Source organism: Mytilus trossulus, chromosome 2, assembly GCF_036588685.1.
Source record: "Mytilus trossulus isolate FHL-02 chromosome 2, PNRI_Mtr1.1.1.hap1, whole genome shotgun sequence".
Classification (NCBI taxonomy): domain Eukaryota; kingdom Metazoa; phylum Mollusca; class Bivalvia; order Mytilida; family Mytilidae; genus Mytilus; species Mytilus trossulus.
The window spans coordinates 95235275-95251650 of NC_086374.1; the positions used below are offsets into that span (position 1 = coordinate 95235275).

General features: G+C 32.2%; 1 protein-coding gene across 2 annotated transcripts in view; it reads left to right on the forward strand.

The window, feature by feature from the left end:
- Positions 1 to 16373, forward strand: part of LOC134705547 (monocarboxylate transporter 9-like) — a 29259-nt gene extending 12886 nt beyond the window's left edge. For both annotated transcript variants that reach the window (XM_063564262.1, XM_063564263.1), the window contains exons 2-5: positions 11563 to 11706; positions 12524 to 12667; positions 14040 to 14822; positions 15476 to 16373. In XM_063564262.1, coding sequence (XP_063420332.1) covers positions 11563 to 11706; positions 12524 to 12667; positions 14040 to 14822; positions 15476 to 15708 — 1304 coding nt within the window. In that variant the 3' untranslated portion in view covers positions 15709 to 16373. The remainder of the gene's footprint in view (positions 1 to 11562; positions 11707 to 12523; positions 12668 to 14039; positions 14823 to 15475) is intronic.
- Positions 16374 to 16376: the final 3 nt, after the last annotated feature.

Here is a 16376-nt window from a genome sequence, read left to right on the forward strand (position 1 = left end):
AATGCTGTGTATGGAGAGAAAAAAAATGCCATTAAACTTTAATAATAAGCGTGACCTTGTAACAAAGAAAGTATTTAAACTTGATTTTTCTAAGATTTTCGCGACCCACACGGTAATGCTCCGGGTAATACATAAAAACGAAGTTGGCAATATAATGACTATATTATATCAAGGAGGTTATATCATTTAAATAGAAATGTATGTCTACTAGCCACAGCTTTTGATTGTTGAGAAATAAGATCTTTAAATTTTTTAAAAGTAATATCAAAGAACTCCGAGGGAAATTAAAGACGGAAAGTTTTTGTTAAATCCCATGGCAAAACATCAATCGACTTGATAACAACTGTCAAATTTTTGACTTTGTACAAGCATTTCTTGAGTAGAAAATGCTCGAATAAACCTGGTTTTCTAGCTAGCTTAACCTCTTGTATGACATTCGTTAAAAATTCCGATATATTGAAGGATGATAGCTCATTACTTCCTTAACCTCTCCTTTCTATAAAAGAATTGATAACTACTTGATAACTGCTGCATAGTAGTATCTTGATTCATCTTTAAATCATTTGATATGGTTATCAATTAGTTTATCTAGTTGAAGGCCTTTCATAATTATTCAAGAAAGAAAAGAGAAAGACCTTTTTTTTACATTAGTTTGACGGTAATGTGATGACCATTTGTTGCATTTGATTAGCTTCTGAATTAACCTTATTATTGAATTAAATTTTATCCGCAGCGTACCTTTGGGCAAATTTTTAATTTGGAACACAACTGTCTCTTCTTTCAGTTGATGTGCTTCCCTCGTTTTTTTTTGTTTTTTTGTGACCCGGACGTATGTCAGTGAAATTGTTTTATGACAATTTAACAACGGTATACTACTTTCGCCTTTATTTTACTTGTATTATGTGTTGAGGAATATAACTTTTCATCCTGTGTTATTCAACGTTTTCATGCGCAGCTCATTCCAGACAAGGATATTTATTTTAACCGGTTGTAATATAGAAGATATATGGCAACAATTGCATTGACACTGGTAAATCTATAACCAAAGACTGTTTGACTGTTTGAATATTATGAAAATAAAAAATGAAAACAACACAGAAATGATTTAAATTTTTTCACTTAAGATTATATTATGCTTTATCTTGTGTATGTTTTATAAGACATAAGAGGACGATTAAAATGATATATGCCTTTTGTAAACATATTAATGTCATGACCAGGATTTGATTGTTTCACTCTTGACATTTATAGGTCGGAATTAAACTTTAAATCAAAGAACAATTCTAAGAAGGGCACATTATAAACGACTGCGTAAAAAGACAAATACGTGAAAAAGACCGAAACGCCAACATATGTGTTTAAATATTCCACAGATCACGTCATAACGCTACAAAAGGTCAGCGTTTTGACGAACAGTTATTCTATTTCCTCATTTAATGTAAGGAAATGTTACAGTTAAGGATAAGACATTGGACACATGTTTTTCATACAAATATGTTATGTTCTTCTCAAATACTATATACAGTAAACGTCTACTAAACACTTAATAAAGGATGGCCGTCAAATTAAAATTGCTTTAATTGGTGTTGACTAACGATTTACATAAACTGTTATATTAGGGTTTTATATTTATCATACTTTTGGTACGATTCTAATTGAGCGAAAAATAGATTGCTTCATTCAGGGTGTATTCGGCAAGAAAAAACAGGAAGAACCAAATATAAAAAAGATCCATTAATTTATTTTTTTCAAAGTGACACGAATGTATAGATAATGCAAGCTGTTTCGAAAATCGAATGGTCGCATACAAACGGCCCTCGATAAGATTAACAGAAAAGAAAGTAATAGGCCACTTCTGGCAAAACTAGAATAGATAAAAATGGCGTAAAAATAAGGAATATTTGAATTGCATATCATAACCATTACAGCGTTTAGGAGGAAACAAAAAAACTAAAAGTATATAACTTAGTAATTCAACATGTAAACAATAACCTGTTGCACTTAATATTTGATTTTGTATGTAAACTATCCTTTCAAGATTTTTTTCAGTCTTCAAATCAAATAAATGTCTAATATGAACTGATCTGAAAGTCCACTTTTTGATTTAAGACCTGTTAATTTGTCTTTATTTCTTTTTCTCATGTATGTGAAATATAGTAAATATATTATTTATTTTAAGTTATTATGATATATGTCCGTTATCTGCATAAAATTCAAGTGAACAAAGATCTTACAATTATACAGAGAATAATGTCTTCGGTAACTAGCTTTGACGTTTATAGATTTTTTCACTATTATTTTGTCACCTCATTGATATGTGACATACTTTATGACAAGGTAAATGACACAAAAATAAAATAAAAAGATATTGATATCCCGTCTTTGTTGTCAGATTAAATAAGGCGTTTAAAACACGTGTATACTGGAAATACGTTAAGAGTTAATCAAGAGAAAATGGATATCAAGATGCATGAGATAATAATGAAAGTTAAGATTCAACGTTTTATCAAATGAGTCGTGGGTTATGCAAGCAATTATTACATCGAGAGAAACAAGACGTTGTTAAGCTCCAAATATGCTTGAGGATAAAAACATCTCAGTTTCTCTCCTTGTGCAATAGCATTGCAACTTACGAGTTCTTTTCACCAATTTTCTCAGTCTCAATTTAATTACACAAATTGAAACATTTTGTTCAAACTTGTTTCTTAAAATGAACTGCCATCGTGGATCAAAATATCTTGTTTTATAAAGAGACAGGTCATAATTTTAAAAAAGAAAACTCTAAATCAAACAAATGGTTTTCTGAAACTGCCATTAGCAAGATGATTAATTGTTTAATTTCAGCAATATTTGTTACCAGTGGCGGACGTAGTTGTTAATAGAACGTCGAAATTCTTAAAGGAACCAACTATGCTCCGCTTATTATTTAATGGTACTCAACCATGATTTTGAAAAAAATTGTGACATGAACTATCTTTTTTTCACCATAAATATTTGTAGTATTATATTCATAAAATTGAGAATGGAAATCGGGAATGCGTCAAAGAGACAACAACCCGACCATTCATAGTTTTTTTTCTATTGGTGAAACCAAGGTATCATTCATGATTTACTTAGCTTTTCAAACACAATTAGTAAGCCTCCCACCACATGCAAATTAAAGTCAAATTTCAAATAAGGACAACTTATTTAAGGTGGAAAAATTGTCAATTTGTTATTCGTAAATTTTTTAAAAGATTGACAATTACTTGAAAGGGTTAACGTACGTCAATGTATTAGTTTTTGTTTTCGCCGATGCAGCGGATGATTGTTCATTTGTATCCAATATCTCTCTTTTGAATAAGAAATTGCTCTTAACGATATTAATTTGTATCAGGTATCTTGTTTGTAAAAGCTGTAGTAATAAGGTTATTGTAACAGCTTCAGACTTTAAATCAACAGTAATTGTCCAAATAAATGATAATTGATTACTGCTGCATATAAAACATCTTTAAATCATTTGTTATAGTTACCAATGAGTGTATTTGTTGCTGAACCATTTGAGATGAAAGAGAGCAATAACATGTATTTCTCATATTCCTAGAGATAATTAGACTGTACAAAGACGACCATTCGATATTCTAAGGTCTTTTTGTTTTTTTCCGATTAACCATTCATTTTTTCTGTTGCTTATCATGGTAACATTTTATCCGCGGCTTCCTTGTGCGAATACTAATATTTTCTTTTGTACAAAACTTTGTCCTGCATTTTATGTTGTAAAATGTTCATAATCATCCTGTATTTTCTTACCAGACCAGGATATTCATTTCCAACCAGATCCTCGAAAATCAAATAGTATTTTATTAGAAAAAGGCTATTATTGTACATGTATTACGATTAGCATGATTAATAAGAGTAACTGTCATTCGTCGTATTTTTCAGCAACTGTAAGCGTTAATTAGTAGTCAGAATGTGTGGTACCCTATTCCAACTCTCCAATATGTAAATGTTAAAAATTGTTCAATACATTTAACCCATACCAAGGATCGGTACTAGAAATTGGAAAAGGGGGACGGGAATAGCATGCCATTTTGACTTTTCTACATTGGCTAGAGGTATAGGGGGAGGATTGAGATCTCATAAACATGTTTAACCCCGCCGCATTTTTGCGCCTGTCCCAAGTCAGGACCCTCTGGCCTTTGTTAATCTTGTATTATTTTAATTTAAGTTTCTTGTGTACAATTTGGAAATTAGTATGTCGTTCATTATCACTGAACTAGTATATATTTGTTTAGGGGCCAGCTGAAGGACGTCTCTGGGTATGGGAATTTCTCGTTACATTGAAGACCTGTTGGTGACCTTCTGCTGTTGTTTTTTCTATGGTCGGGTTGTTGTCTCTTTGATACATTCCCCATCTCCATTCTCAGTTTTATCATATTTAGGCATGCTATTGGTAAAAAGTCTATGCTTTCATCATTCTTATCATGTTACTCCAAAATTACAGGACATTATTATAAGGTTCCAATAAGATTTTGACGTTACAAAAAAATGTCTATCGACCATTATGATACGCGGTTGTAACTTATGACGCAAATAGTTTAAGAACCAAACGTTCTCAAGTCAAGTGTTAAAGTTCCCAAATAAAGACTATTCAACAAATTTAACACTCGTAAAGTGATTAATAAAAGATAAAAACAATGCCTAATACTTGTTTCAACATTTGTTTATTTGTCTCCTGTCTGGTGTCGAATGAAAATATTTGTAAACACAACATTAATTGGTATCCTATATATATATTTTTATTTCTATTTTATATATTTTTAAAATTGTCGACTTGTTCTCATCACTGAGGTCAAAGATGGCCAATAACGTTGTTCCTAATGTAATTAAGCACACATTTGTATACGTAAGTGATAGATAAGTCCTGGTAAATTATATATAAGCGACACAAATTGGTATAATAAAAATTCCTCAGTTACATAATTACCTTGTTATTATCAAAATAAAAAAAATAATAGGTAAAGTAACCTTATGTAAGCTTTCAGTCAGGTAGTTAACAAAAAGACTGACTACTGAGATAATAAGCGCATATTTCTCTCTACAGGGAAATTTAAACAAAACCTTTATTTCAAGTTCATAAATTGCAGTTATGTAATAAAAATGCGAACCTCTTATAATTTGTACCATGCAGCTGTTTTTCTAAACCAAGTATACCTCATTCATGAATTGGGGCAATATAATCTGTTAACCTAGTAGAAAATATCATAGCATTGCATTTTTCATGTATAACATACAGGGGGATTATACTGGACATGAACAAATATACTACGAATATAATAGAAGGGATTTCATAAATAGAATGACCGGATGAGGGGGTAAAAAGAAACTGATAAAGGCAGACTTTTAGCTTGCCATGCAACATGTTATCCAAGAACAAATCGAAGAGTTCTTTAAAATATTTAAAAACAAACCCTTTCCTTTGCGAGACGACGAGTTTAAAGTCCCAATTCCAACAGGATATGACTGCATAAAATATTATTCTTAAATCACATAGAGAGTAGAAAACATGAACTATGTTGTAACTAGCCGAAAAATCAGTTTGAATGGCTTAGTGTAATAGATTTGCACAAAGCATACAATGAAATAGTCAGAAATTAGCCAGATTATATAGTATTTGCAGTTAATTTAAGATTTTTTAAACACAATTAATTAATAAATCATGTTCAGTCATACTTAGTTCAAGTTGAAGTTCATATCACTCATAAATATGCACTTGAATTGCAATTTATTGGACAGAAATTCTTCAAACAAATTTTAATATTCTAAACTTACCATTGAGTCACCTGAAACAATATTTAAATGTGGTATGATAACCAATGAGACAACTCTTCACAAGAGACCAAATGACACAGACTTTAACAACTATATGTCACCGTACGGCCTTCAACGATGACCAAAGCTCATACATGTGTGTCAATTATTCTCTTTTAAGAAATCCCTACCAGACTCTCTTATTAGATTATACAGGCATATTTTATTCTCTTTTTAAAATCTCAATATTTTTAGTTCTATGAAATTTTTCTACAAATTTACTTGTCTCAATATATTCTTTATTTTTTGTAGACTTTTTTTTATTGTATATAAAATATACGGTAACAATTGCTATGACACTGGCAAATTCTTTAAACAAAGACTGTTTTACTGTTTAAATATTATGAAAATAAAAAATAAAACATAGAAATGTATTAAAAACTGTTCACTTAAGATTCAAATGTATGCTTAAACTTCTGAATGTTTATGAGACCTAAGAGTACGCATTATATGATATATGTCTTCTGTAAACATGGTCATGTCGTGAACATGATTTGCTGGTTGAACACTAAATATTTATATAATATTAAATTGTAAATCAACGAACATAGAACAAAAAAATACATATTAATAATGCCTGCGCAAAAGTTGGAATGTAATTAATTAACAAAAAACAGACACACCAAAAACCCAAGTCATTTGTTCAAATTTTCCACAGACCACATCATAACGCTACAAAAAGTTAGCTGAATAAAAATTGACGAAGATTTATTTCGTTTTTCCCATTTAATATAAGGAAATGTTTGAGAAATTGATAAAAACAACGCACACATGCTTTTCATAAATATACGTGTTTTTCTTCTCATAGATTAAATGTCTACAATCTACCAAAAAAGTCATTTAATCAATCTATAAATGATTGCAATTTTATTTAAATTGCTTTAATTTGTGCTAAGTAACGATGTCTTCACTTTACCGTATGTTCTTAACATAGCACCACATCTACCAAAAGACAACTAAAGCACAAACGTATGTTTGTCAACAAGTTTGCTGCTTGTATATAGAAAATACATATTATCAATCAATAAATGATTGCAATTTTAATTAAATTGGTTTAATCTGTGCTGAATAACGATTTATATTTGGTTTGTCTGCAAATCTTTATAAATTTTTCATTCGATTCTGAGGCGTCACAACATAGTTTGTTTCAAAGTGTATCCAGCAGGATTGAAGAAGCAAAAACAATTTATGTAGGCTTTTTCGCTCTAAAGGAAAAGAAAACTTTCCAAATTTGAAAAGTGATTTCTATTTCACTGGGACATGTATATAACATTACTTATATTGCAACTTGCTATTTTGTATATTTAAAAGCATAGAAATAGTATATAGCCTTGAACATTTAAAGGTCGTATACAATAGGCTCTAATCGCCTGGTAATCTAAAAAGAAATAAAGATCTTAGAGCGCGAGTTCCGATAGAACTGAGTTTTGATTTGGTAATTTGGCTTCGTGACATTTTTAATTGTCAAACTTGTATCCATACCGTCGTTATTCCATAAAAAATAGCCATAGTAACCAAACGTGTTGGCAGACAAATGTATGTAAAGCGCACTCCGGCTAAAGGCTTCTGTCAGATTCTTGTTTATCGGCTGGCGCTTAATTTGTGAGAATTGGGCGAAAGAAAATTTATCATCACTTTTTTCAATGGATATTTTATTGTAACACTTTACTAAAAACAAGCATGGAAAACATAAAAAATACAAATACATGCTTGCAACTGGTTCAAGACAAAAATGGGTGACATTATATTTACGACCAGTGTGAGTGCATTTCAATATCAATATTTAAAAGGCGATTCTTTTACTGAACTCTAATTATATTTAATCATAATAATTTAATAGTATTAAAAACAGAACATTGTTGCCCTTAATGTTTTATTCTTTTAAATGTACGAGAGTTCGTCCAACACCTGCATTTAGTCTTTAAATCAAATTAATGTTTAGTCTGACCTATTATTAAACCTGCTTTCTGCTTTGCGACATGCTGTCTGAATTTATATATTTTTTTTATGTATGTAGAATTAAGTAAATATGTTCTTAACTTTGAATTCTTTAAGATATACGTTTATGTCTGTAATCTGTATAATATAGAAGTTTATTAAAAAACAAATCTGAAAATTATGCAAAAATTTTTCTGCGGTAACAGGGTTTGACGTTTATAGATTTTGCACTATTATGTTGTCACCTTTAATAATATGTGACATACTTTTTGACAAGGTAAATGACACAAAAAATGATTGAACTGACAAAGTTATACTTTTGTCAATAGATGAACATTAGTTTTGTAAACGGTCAAAAATGAAACAATTTTACAAGTACGTATGCACTACAAGTGTGTATCTTTTGTGATTTAAAATATTTCGTCTATGCTGTCAGGTGAAGTAAGGCGTTTTTAACATGTGTACAAACTTAAATCACGTTAAGATGTAATCAAAGAGGGCACGAAGAAGTTAAGATGCAAGAGATAATAGCTCTATGTCAGATAATTTGATTCACCCGTATGAATGCTAAACTGACTCGGTTTACCCTACATTTTATGATAATCTCTCTCATTTTGTGGTATTATCTCCATTACAAAATTTCTAAGATATACATGTAAGTACACACACAGACACTTTTTCTAACAATTTAGATGATGTATTCACCAAAGTTATAAACAATGGCAATTCTTCGAATAGATCAGACGTATAAGACTAAAGATACAGTTCGATGGTTCAATTCAATGTTTCGGAACAATTTGTTGATTAAACATTTCATGATTTTTTAAGAAAAAATCTACTTAAATGACTTACCATTTTATGTTCTTTAATCTCAATTTTGACTTGAATATACAAACATAGATGTCAAACAATAGTCACAATGTTTTTTTTCTTAATTTTACCACAGCTAAAATAAGAGCATTTGTCGCTATAATGTTGGCCATTTTAAGGTACTTCTATTTTGAAATGAATATGTGACAACTTTTAATCGATGTAGACGTAGTCATGGCCATCGTCATTATACATCACCCTCTCTGCATGATGTCTCTATTAATGACTTGCTGCCATGCATACAAAAACCGTTAGGTATTCATCACATTCGCACGAAACTTTATGCATTACCCCTTTCAAAACTTCATTCTCTGTTCAATTTATGTTTGGAATCCACTGTTACAAACCCTCATTCAAACCAATACAAAGTACAAGCTATAATTTCGGATATTGCTACATGTAGTCACAGACTTTTCAAGCCAGTTCGCATTAACCTAGGCAATATCCTTCATCATAAATTAGTTCAATCGAAACTAATACCTCCTTATTTCAAAGACCAGTCTGTACCAATAATTTCTTATACCTATACCAAACCTATTGCAACTAAAATTTTCAATTACAAACGCGTTTTGCAGGATCTCGATATTGACGACTTCAAGTCTAAACCTCCTGATTGCACTTGTGCTAGTTCCCAATTCACATATCATCCTGCTGGCCACGTTATTACCGGTGACCTTAACATTGTTAATAACACTTCTCTACGAAACGTGTTATCGAAAGGTCCGAAATATCGTGAGCCTAAATCCATCAATTGGAAATACAACTTTAAAATTTTGATGGATTCAGTCGAGGATTATGCCAGGCAATGGGCTAAGCGCGAGAAGGAAGACGTAGACACTCTATCCGAATGGATTAAGGCAGTGAGGTCGTTAATACAAATCAGAATTAAGAAACTGAATGGGTCCATCAATGCCCATGCTACGTCAATCTTCAAAGATCCAAATGTTGCTAAACACCTATCTGACCTCCATAATAAATATGTTGTCCCTGCAGACAAAGCCACAAATAACATCGTTTGTGTCTGTAAAAGTCATTACATTAATTGCTTGATAAACGAATTAGGTATAGACAATTCACTTCAACATATACCCTCACGACACTTACCAAAGAGGTAATCCTGGATAATCATAGGTATGTTCTTTGTTCCTTTGGTATTTCAACCAAAGATGAAGAACTGGATCTTCCATCACTGTATTGAATACCTAAACTACATAAGAGTCCTTACAAACAACGGTATATTGCTGGGTCTTCCAAGTGCTCCACGAAACCCCTTTCTAAATTATTAACATCTATTTTATCAGCAATCAAAGACGGGCTTCAAAGTTATTGTGAAACTGCCTATTCTAGAGGTGGCGTGAATCAGATGTGGATACTTAAAAATTCCAAAGATCTTTTAGAGAACATTCAATCTAACTCTCTTTCATCTTATAACAGTATTAAAACATTTGACTTTTCTACTCTTTACACAAGTATTCCACATTCCAAACTAAAAGACAAATTAAAAGAGTTGGTATTACTTTGTTTCATAAAAAAGAATGGCCAATGTAGATACAAGTATCTTGTCTTAGGGAGGGATAAATCCTACTTTGTAAAAAATCATTCTGATTCAAACAAAAAATTCTCTGAAACCGATATTATCAAGATGCTTAATTTAATGACAACATATTTGTTACGTTCGGAGGACGTGTTTTTCAACAGACTGTCGGCATCCCAATGGGAACAAACTGTGCCCCTCTACTTGCTGACTTGTTTCTTTATTATTATGAGGCTGACTTCATGCAGAAACTTCTTAGGAAGAAAGATAAGAAGTTAGCAATATCCTTTAACTCTACTTTCCGCTATAGAGATGACGTTCTTTCACTAAACAATTCAAAATTTGGTGACTATGTGGATCGCATCTATCCCATCGAATAGGAGATAAAGGATACTACAGATACAGTTAAGTCGGCTTCATATCTTGACTTACATCTAGAAATTGACAATGAGGGTCGGTTGAAGACAAAAATTTAAGACAAAAGAGATGATTTCAGCTTTCCAATTGTGAACTTTCCATTTCTAAGTAGCAACATTCCAGCAGCACCTGCATACGGGGTATATATCTCCCAATTGATACGATATTCCCGTGTTTGCATTTCCTATCATGATTTTCTTGATAGAGGGTTACTGCTCACAAGGAAGCTATTAAACCAAGAGTTCCAAATGGTGAAGTTGAAATCATCCCTTCGTAAATTTTACGGACGCCATCACGAGTTGGTTGACCGTTATGGAATAACCGTTTCACAAATGATATCGGATATGTTCCTTACGTCGTAACTACAATCCCCTTCCCTTTCATGAATTTGACCTACCGAATTAGACTATTTACCGGATTTGTAATCACATAAGCAACACGACGGGTGCCGCATGTGGAGCAGGATCTGCTTACCCTTCCGGAGCACCTGAGATCACCCCTAGTTTTTGGTGGGGTTCGTGTTGTCTATTCTTTAGTTTTCTATGTTGTGTCATGTGTACTATTGTTTTTCTGTTTTTCTTTTTTCATTTTTAGCCATGGTGTTGTCAGTTTGTTTTAGATTTACGAGTTTGACTGTCCCTTTGGTATCTTTCGTCCCTCTTTTAATATTTGAATGGAAGCACGGTGGCCGAGAGGTTAAAGTAGTCGAACTACTGTATCACCAGCCAGACAACTATGTTTTTGTGGTTTCAAATTCCGAATGTGGCAGGTGCAATCGACTCCAATCTTAATTTTGTGGTTCCCTCCGGGCACTCCACCAATAAAAAATGACCCCACGTAATAGCGCTGTAAGTGGCGATAAACATCAGTTTATCAATCAAATAATCATGTTTAATGAACATATAAACGATCATTGTTAATATATTGCAACAATTATTCTTTTTTTTTTGCAGTTTGCACAATCAACTATTCAATTGTTGCTGGCGCTATGAAGTCTATTGGAGTTCTATATACAGAATTATTAGATTATTACGACGCCGGCACTGGAAATACAGCTTGGATATCCGGAGTAAATATATTTGTTGCTCTTGCACTAGGTGAGTTACTGGCTACAATACCTTTTTGTTTTAGTTTAAGATTAAGCTCGTTTGCCTTCTTTTTTTTTTTAAAGTAAAAACACCATAGATACCAGGATTGATTTTTTTTGTAATTCTACAAAGGGATCATTTGTGACGCTCGAATCCATATAAGTTGAAAAGGTCATATAAAGTATGAATGTCTATCATTTAGGACGCACATTGTTCCGTTCTGTGCAAAAATCGTACGACTTCCACGTTGTTTTCCCCGTTTGTCTATACTACTCAATTAATCTAACTTCATACGCACAGACGTAAACAATCTATTAATTGAGATAATTCCATTCACGAAAAAGATGTTAAACACACACATCGTTCTGTTTTATGATTAATGTGTATTATTTGTCAAACCTACATTGACAATATTGTTGAATTAATCATATCATTTGTATAAAATAATGTATTAGTTGTATTTTGTAATTTATGAAACCATCTCATTAACGAGATTCATTCATTATCTGGTGTTAGGCAATAAAATTTTACTAAAACAGTCTGAATCTTAAGTATTTAGACAATAAACGAAGATGATTGATAAAAGAAACTTTAAGTTACAATGCAACATTTTTTTTTATAAATCTATAATTTCTACTCGAATTGGTATTGCATACGTTGATCATATTTAAAATGGGAATGGGGAATGTGTCAAAGAGTCAACAACCCGAACAAAGAGCAAAATACAGTCCAGCCAGGGGTCTTCAACACAGCGAGAAAATTCCTTCACCAGAGGCTGGCTTCAATTTAAACTCATTTATTTATTTTTTTAAAATATTATTTTCAGCACCATTTGCCAACTTTTTTGGAGAGAGATATACGTATCGAGCAGTTATGATTACCGGGAGCTGTTTCATTTTGATAGGTCACACTGCAAGTGCTTTTGTGCCGAATATAGAATGGCTCTATTTAACATATGGGATAGTTACAGGTAAGACTAATACAAATAAATCGTTGTGGTCAACCATTTTATGTATAGAAATGTTTATTTAATTTCAATATGCCAATATTAAGGACCCTCTAAAACCCTTAAATCTATGACATCATACCACAGCTCACGCCACCCCCACAAAATAACCCACCGAAATAAAAGAAAATTACCGACGATGACTTCACTATTGGTTTCACACTATTCTACATGCCATCAAAAACTGTAATTTTACCGTAATACACATACGGTCAGACTCTGCATGTTTAATAATATTATTTTATAGTTATGAATAATATCATTAATCTTATTTGCCTATTCTGATTTCTTTAAGAGACAACTGATAAGCAATTTGTCTAAATCGAAAAATAAAATAACATTTATCTCAGCAAATATCAGCAATCAAACAGCATAAGTCGAAGAAAAAAGACAAACAAGGGTGAAAAAAACCAATACACACTAAAGCTAAAAGGTATGGTGGTCGGTTAAGGCTATTTCGTGTTTTCGGGTTTTCGCCTTTCATATTCTATAGGGCAAAAACGCGAAAAGTCGAAATCGCGTTTTTGACTATTTTTTTTCGCGTTTTCGACTTTTCGAATTCGCGTTTTTGCGTTTCCGACTTTTCGACTTAGCGTTTTCGCATTGTCGACTTTTCGACTTCTCGTTTTCGCATTTTCGAGTTTTCAACCTCGCGTTTTCGACTTCGCAATTTCCCATTTTCGCGTTTTTGCACTACAGAATATAAAAGGCGAAAGCGTGAAAACACGAAAACGAAAAATGACCTTAACAAGCCACCATAAAAAGGTGACAATGAGTATCCCGAACCCCACAATTGGCGGGTTGAGCTCATATGTAGACGAAACACGCGTCTAGCGTATCAAATTATAAGCCTAGTACTATAGATAGCTATTTACTGTGTAGTGTATCTATCATGACCGACTATGATATTCTGAAAAAGTTTGAGCTGATATATAAATCACAAGTTTTAAACACCCAAGGGATTATGTATACGTATTAGGTTTGATTAGTAAGGTCGTTATATGTAGTTTTACCAACTGTAACCTTTTCCGGGATATGAAAATTAGTGAGTATTGATTTGTTAGGCGACAAAACATACATAGTTTAAACATATTTTATTGTCCAAATACATTGACAATAGGATAAGACACACGATTTGCAATACATACATAGCAGAAGACGTTTACATTGTAAATACACCGGTCTTACTCCTTTTTGAGTCCATGTGACCCCCTCACCTTGATCTGTATCTTAATCGATGTATGAGATTAAAACATCGATGAAATAGAATTGCATATAGGTATCTTGATTTATAAGACTATGCGTTGTTTAAAGACAAATATTTTTCTGTTTACAGGGACTGGATATTCTCTTATAATGGCTCCCAGTGCAACTGTTATGAATTTTTATTTTAAAGAGAAAAGAAGTTTTGCCAATGGGGTAATGGTAGGCAGCAGTGGTTTTTGTGGTATGGGATTTCCATACCTTTACCGATTCTTATTTGATACATTTAGTTTACATGGTGCCTTATTGATAATTGGTGCTATATTCTTTAATACATGTGCTGCAAGTTTGTGTTTGCGCCAACCACCAATGCTGACACAAAGAAAAAGAGTAAGAGAAAAAAGAAGAGAATCATTGATCAATATGTCAGCGGAAGACAGAAAAAGAATTGTCAAGGTTGGACTATTCGAAAACAAAAGGTTTACTATTTACCTTATGGCAGTATGTTTTCAACTTGCCAATTTTGGTGGAAATCTTGTTGCACTTCCGGGACAAGTGCGATCGCTTCAGTTGGGAAAAGAAACAATTGCACTTTCTGTTTCATTAGTTGGTGCATCAGAAATTGTATGCAGAATATTTTTAGGGTGGGTAGGCGACTTGAACATCATGAAACGAACTACGATATTAATGATATGTTCTTTAGGAAGTTGTGCGTCTGCCATTTGCATTCCGTTTGTATTATGCCAGGAGTCGTTATTTGTGTATGCTGTACTTGTTGCTTTGTTTTCTGGATCCGCATGGAGTTTAGTTGGAGTAATTGTGATAGACTGTGTAGGACTTAATGACTTTTCACCTGGCTTTGGACTTGTGTACATGGGTGTTGCAATATCCACCTTATTAACCCAACCTCTTGCAGGTAAGAACTTAAAACCCAAATAGTGTTGTGATAATATTTTATGAAATATAATTTTAAAGAATGATATTGTTCAATGTAATCTTAAATAATAGTTTTAAGCTATTATATTCTTAAACAGAGGCGAAAGATACAAAAGGAATATTCCTAAGTTATATTCAGTCGAAAGCAAACTGACAATGCCATGGTAAAAAACAAAAAGGTCTACCAAAAAATACAAACAAGATTACATAAAACACAACATAGAAAACATAAGGCTGAGCAACACGAATCCCACGAAAAAAAACGGGGTGACCTAATTTGGATTCGATGTTTGAAATAAGCATGGTATAGAAAACATTATGGAAAAGAATGAACAAATTTAATATATCGTTATTAATTAAGGCACCCCAACATGTGATTGATAAAGACAATAAAGACATGAAACACACACGACGTCAATATTTATAAGAATATAATTAAGTAAACAGAGTATCCCATTAAGATCATTCTAAATTATAACAACCACCATCCGGTAAAATATCAATAATTGATATGCCCAAAAAGGAGACAGACAGTGCCGACCATGATGCAAGACCCCATGGGTAGCCAATGTATCCCGTCTCGTTGTCGTCATATTAAGTTCAAAAGGTCTCACTATGTCATTTGATTTACAGGTTGGTTGGAGGACATAACAGGTAACTGGGATATGTCGTTCCGTTTTAATGGTTTCCTAAGTGGGGCTGCCTTCTTACTTTGTTTACTGGAATATTTATTCGGCAACATGTGCAGCAGGAAGATGACAGAGGAAGAGAAATCCAATGATTGCAAAAAGACTGCATATCCAGAAATAGTTTTGCAGTGTACAGAAAAGGAAATCGAAAAGGAAAAGGACAACACAAGATTCTAATCGTTTTAAGAAGTTTTATTAGTTAAATCTTTAAAAGAAATGATTCTTTTTTTTTTTTTTTATCAAATCTAGTCTCTGAAATTGATTTTCAGTTTCTTAAAAATTAATATATTATATTTATGTATTCTGAAAAATCATCGAAATGTCATTTTATAGATTTATTTATGATCCTAATGGTTGCGTTTTTATTTAAGATTGTAATGTGAATTATATGCACGTATAAATCATTCATTTGTAAATACTGTTTATCTTCTCATAACTGATCTCTAACATTGATTGAAAATCATGCCTTTATGTCAGATGTGTGACAAACATTAAATTGAAGACGAATATCATTTCATTTTAGTTTGTAAAATATATGCCCCTGTACAAACAATGTGTATCAGAACTTATAATTGGAGAGAAATATCCAGTTTCAAACTTGTACATGTATTGTCTATTCATAATATAAAACAATTCAATATTTATTGAATACATGTATTTCTTGATGAAAAGATATGTAAATGGTTTATGTATTGTATATTTTCTCTGTCTTTGACATTTCATGTTGTTTGGGCATGATTATTAATTGTACACTGTTGCTATTGCGCTGTGAATATTTGTTATATATATACATATTCTATGAGCTGTATTGCTTAATACGAATAAAGTTATTATTATTGTTACAG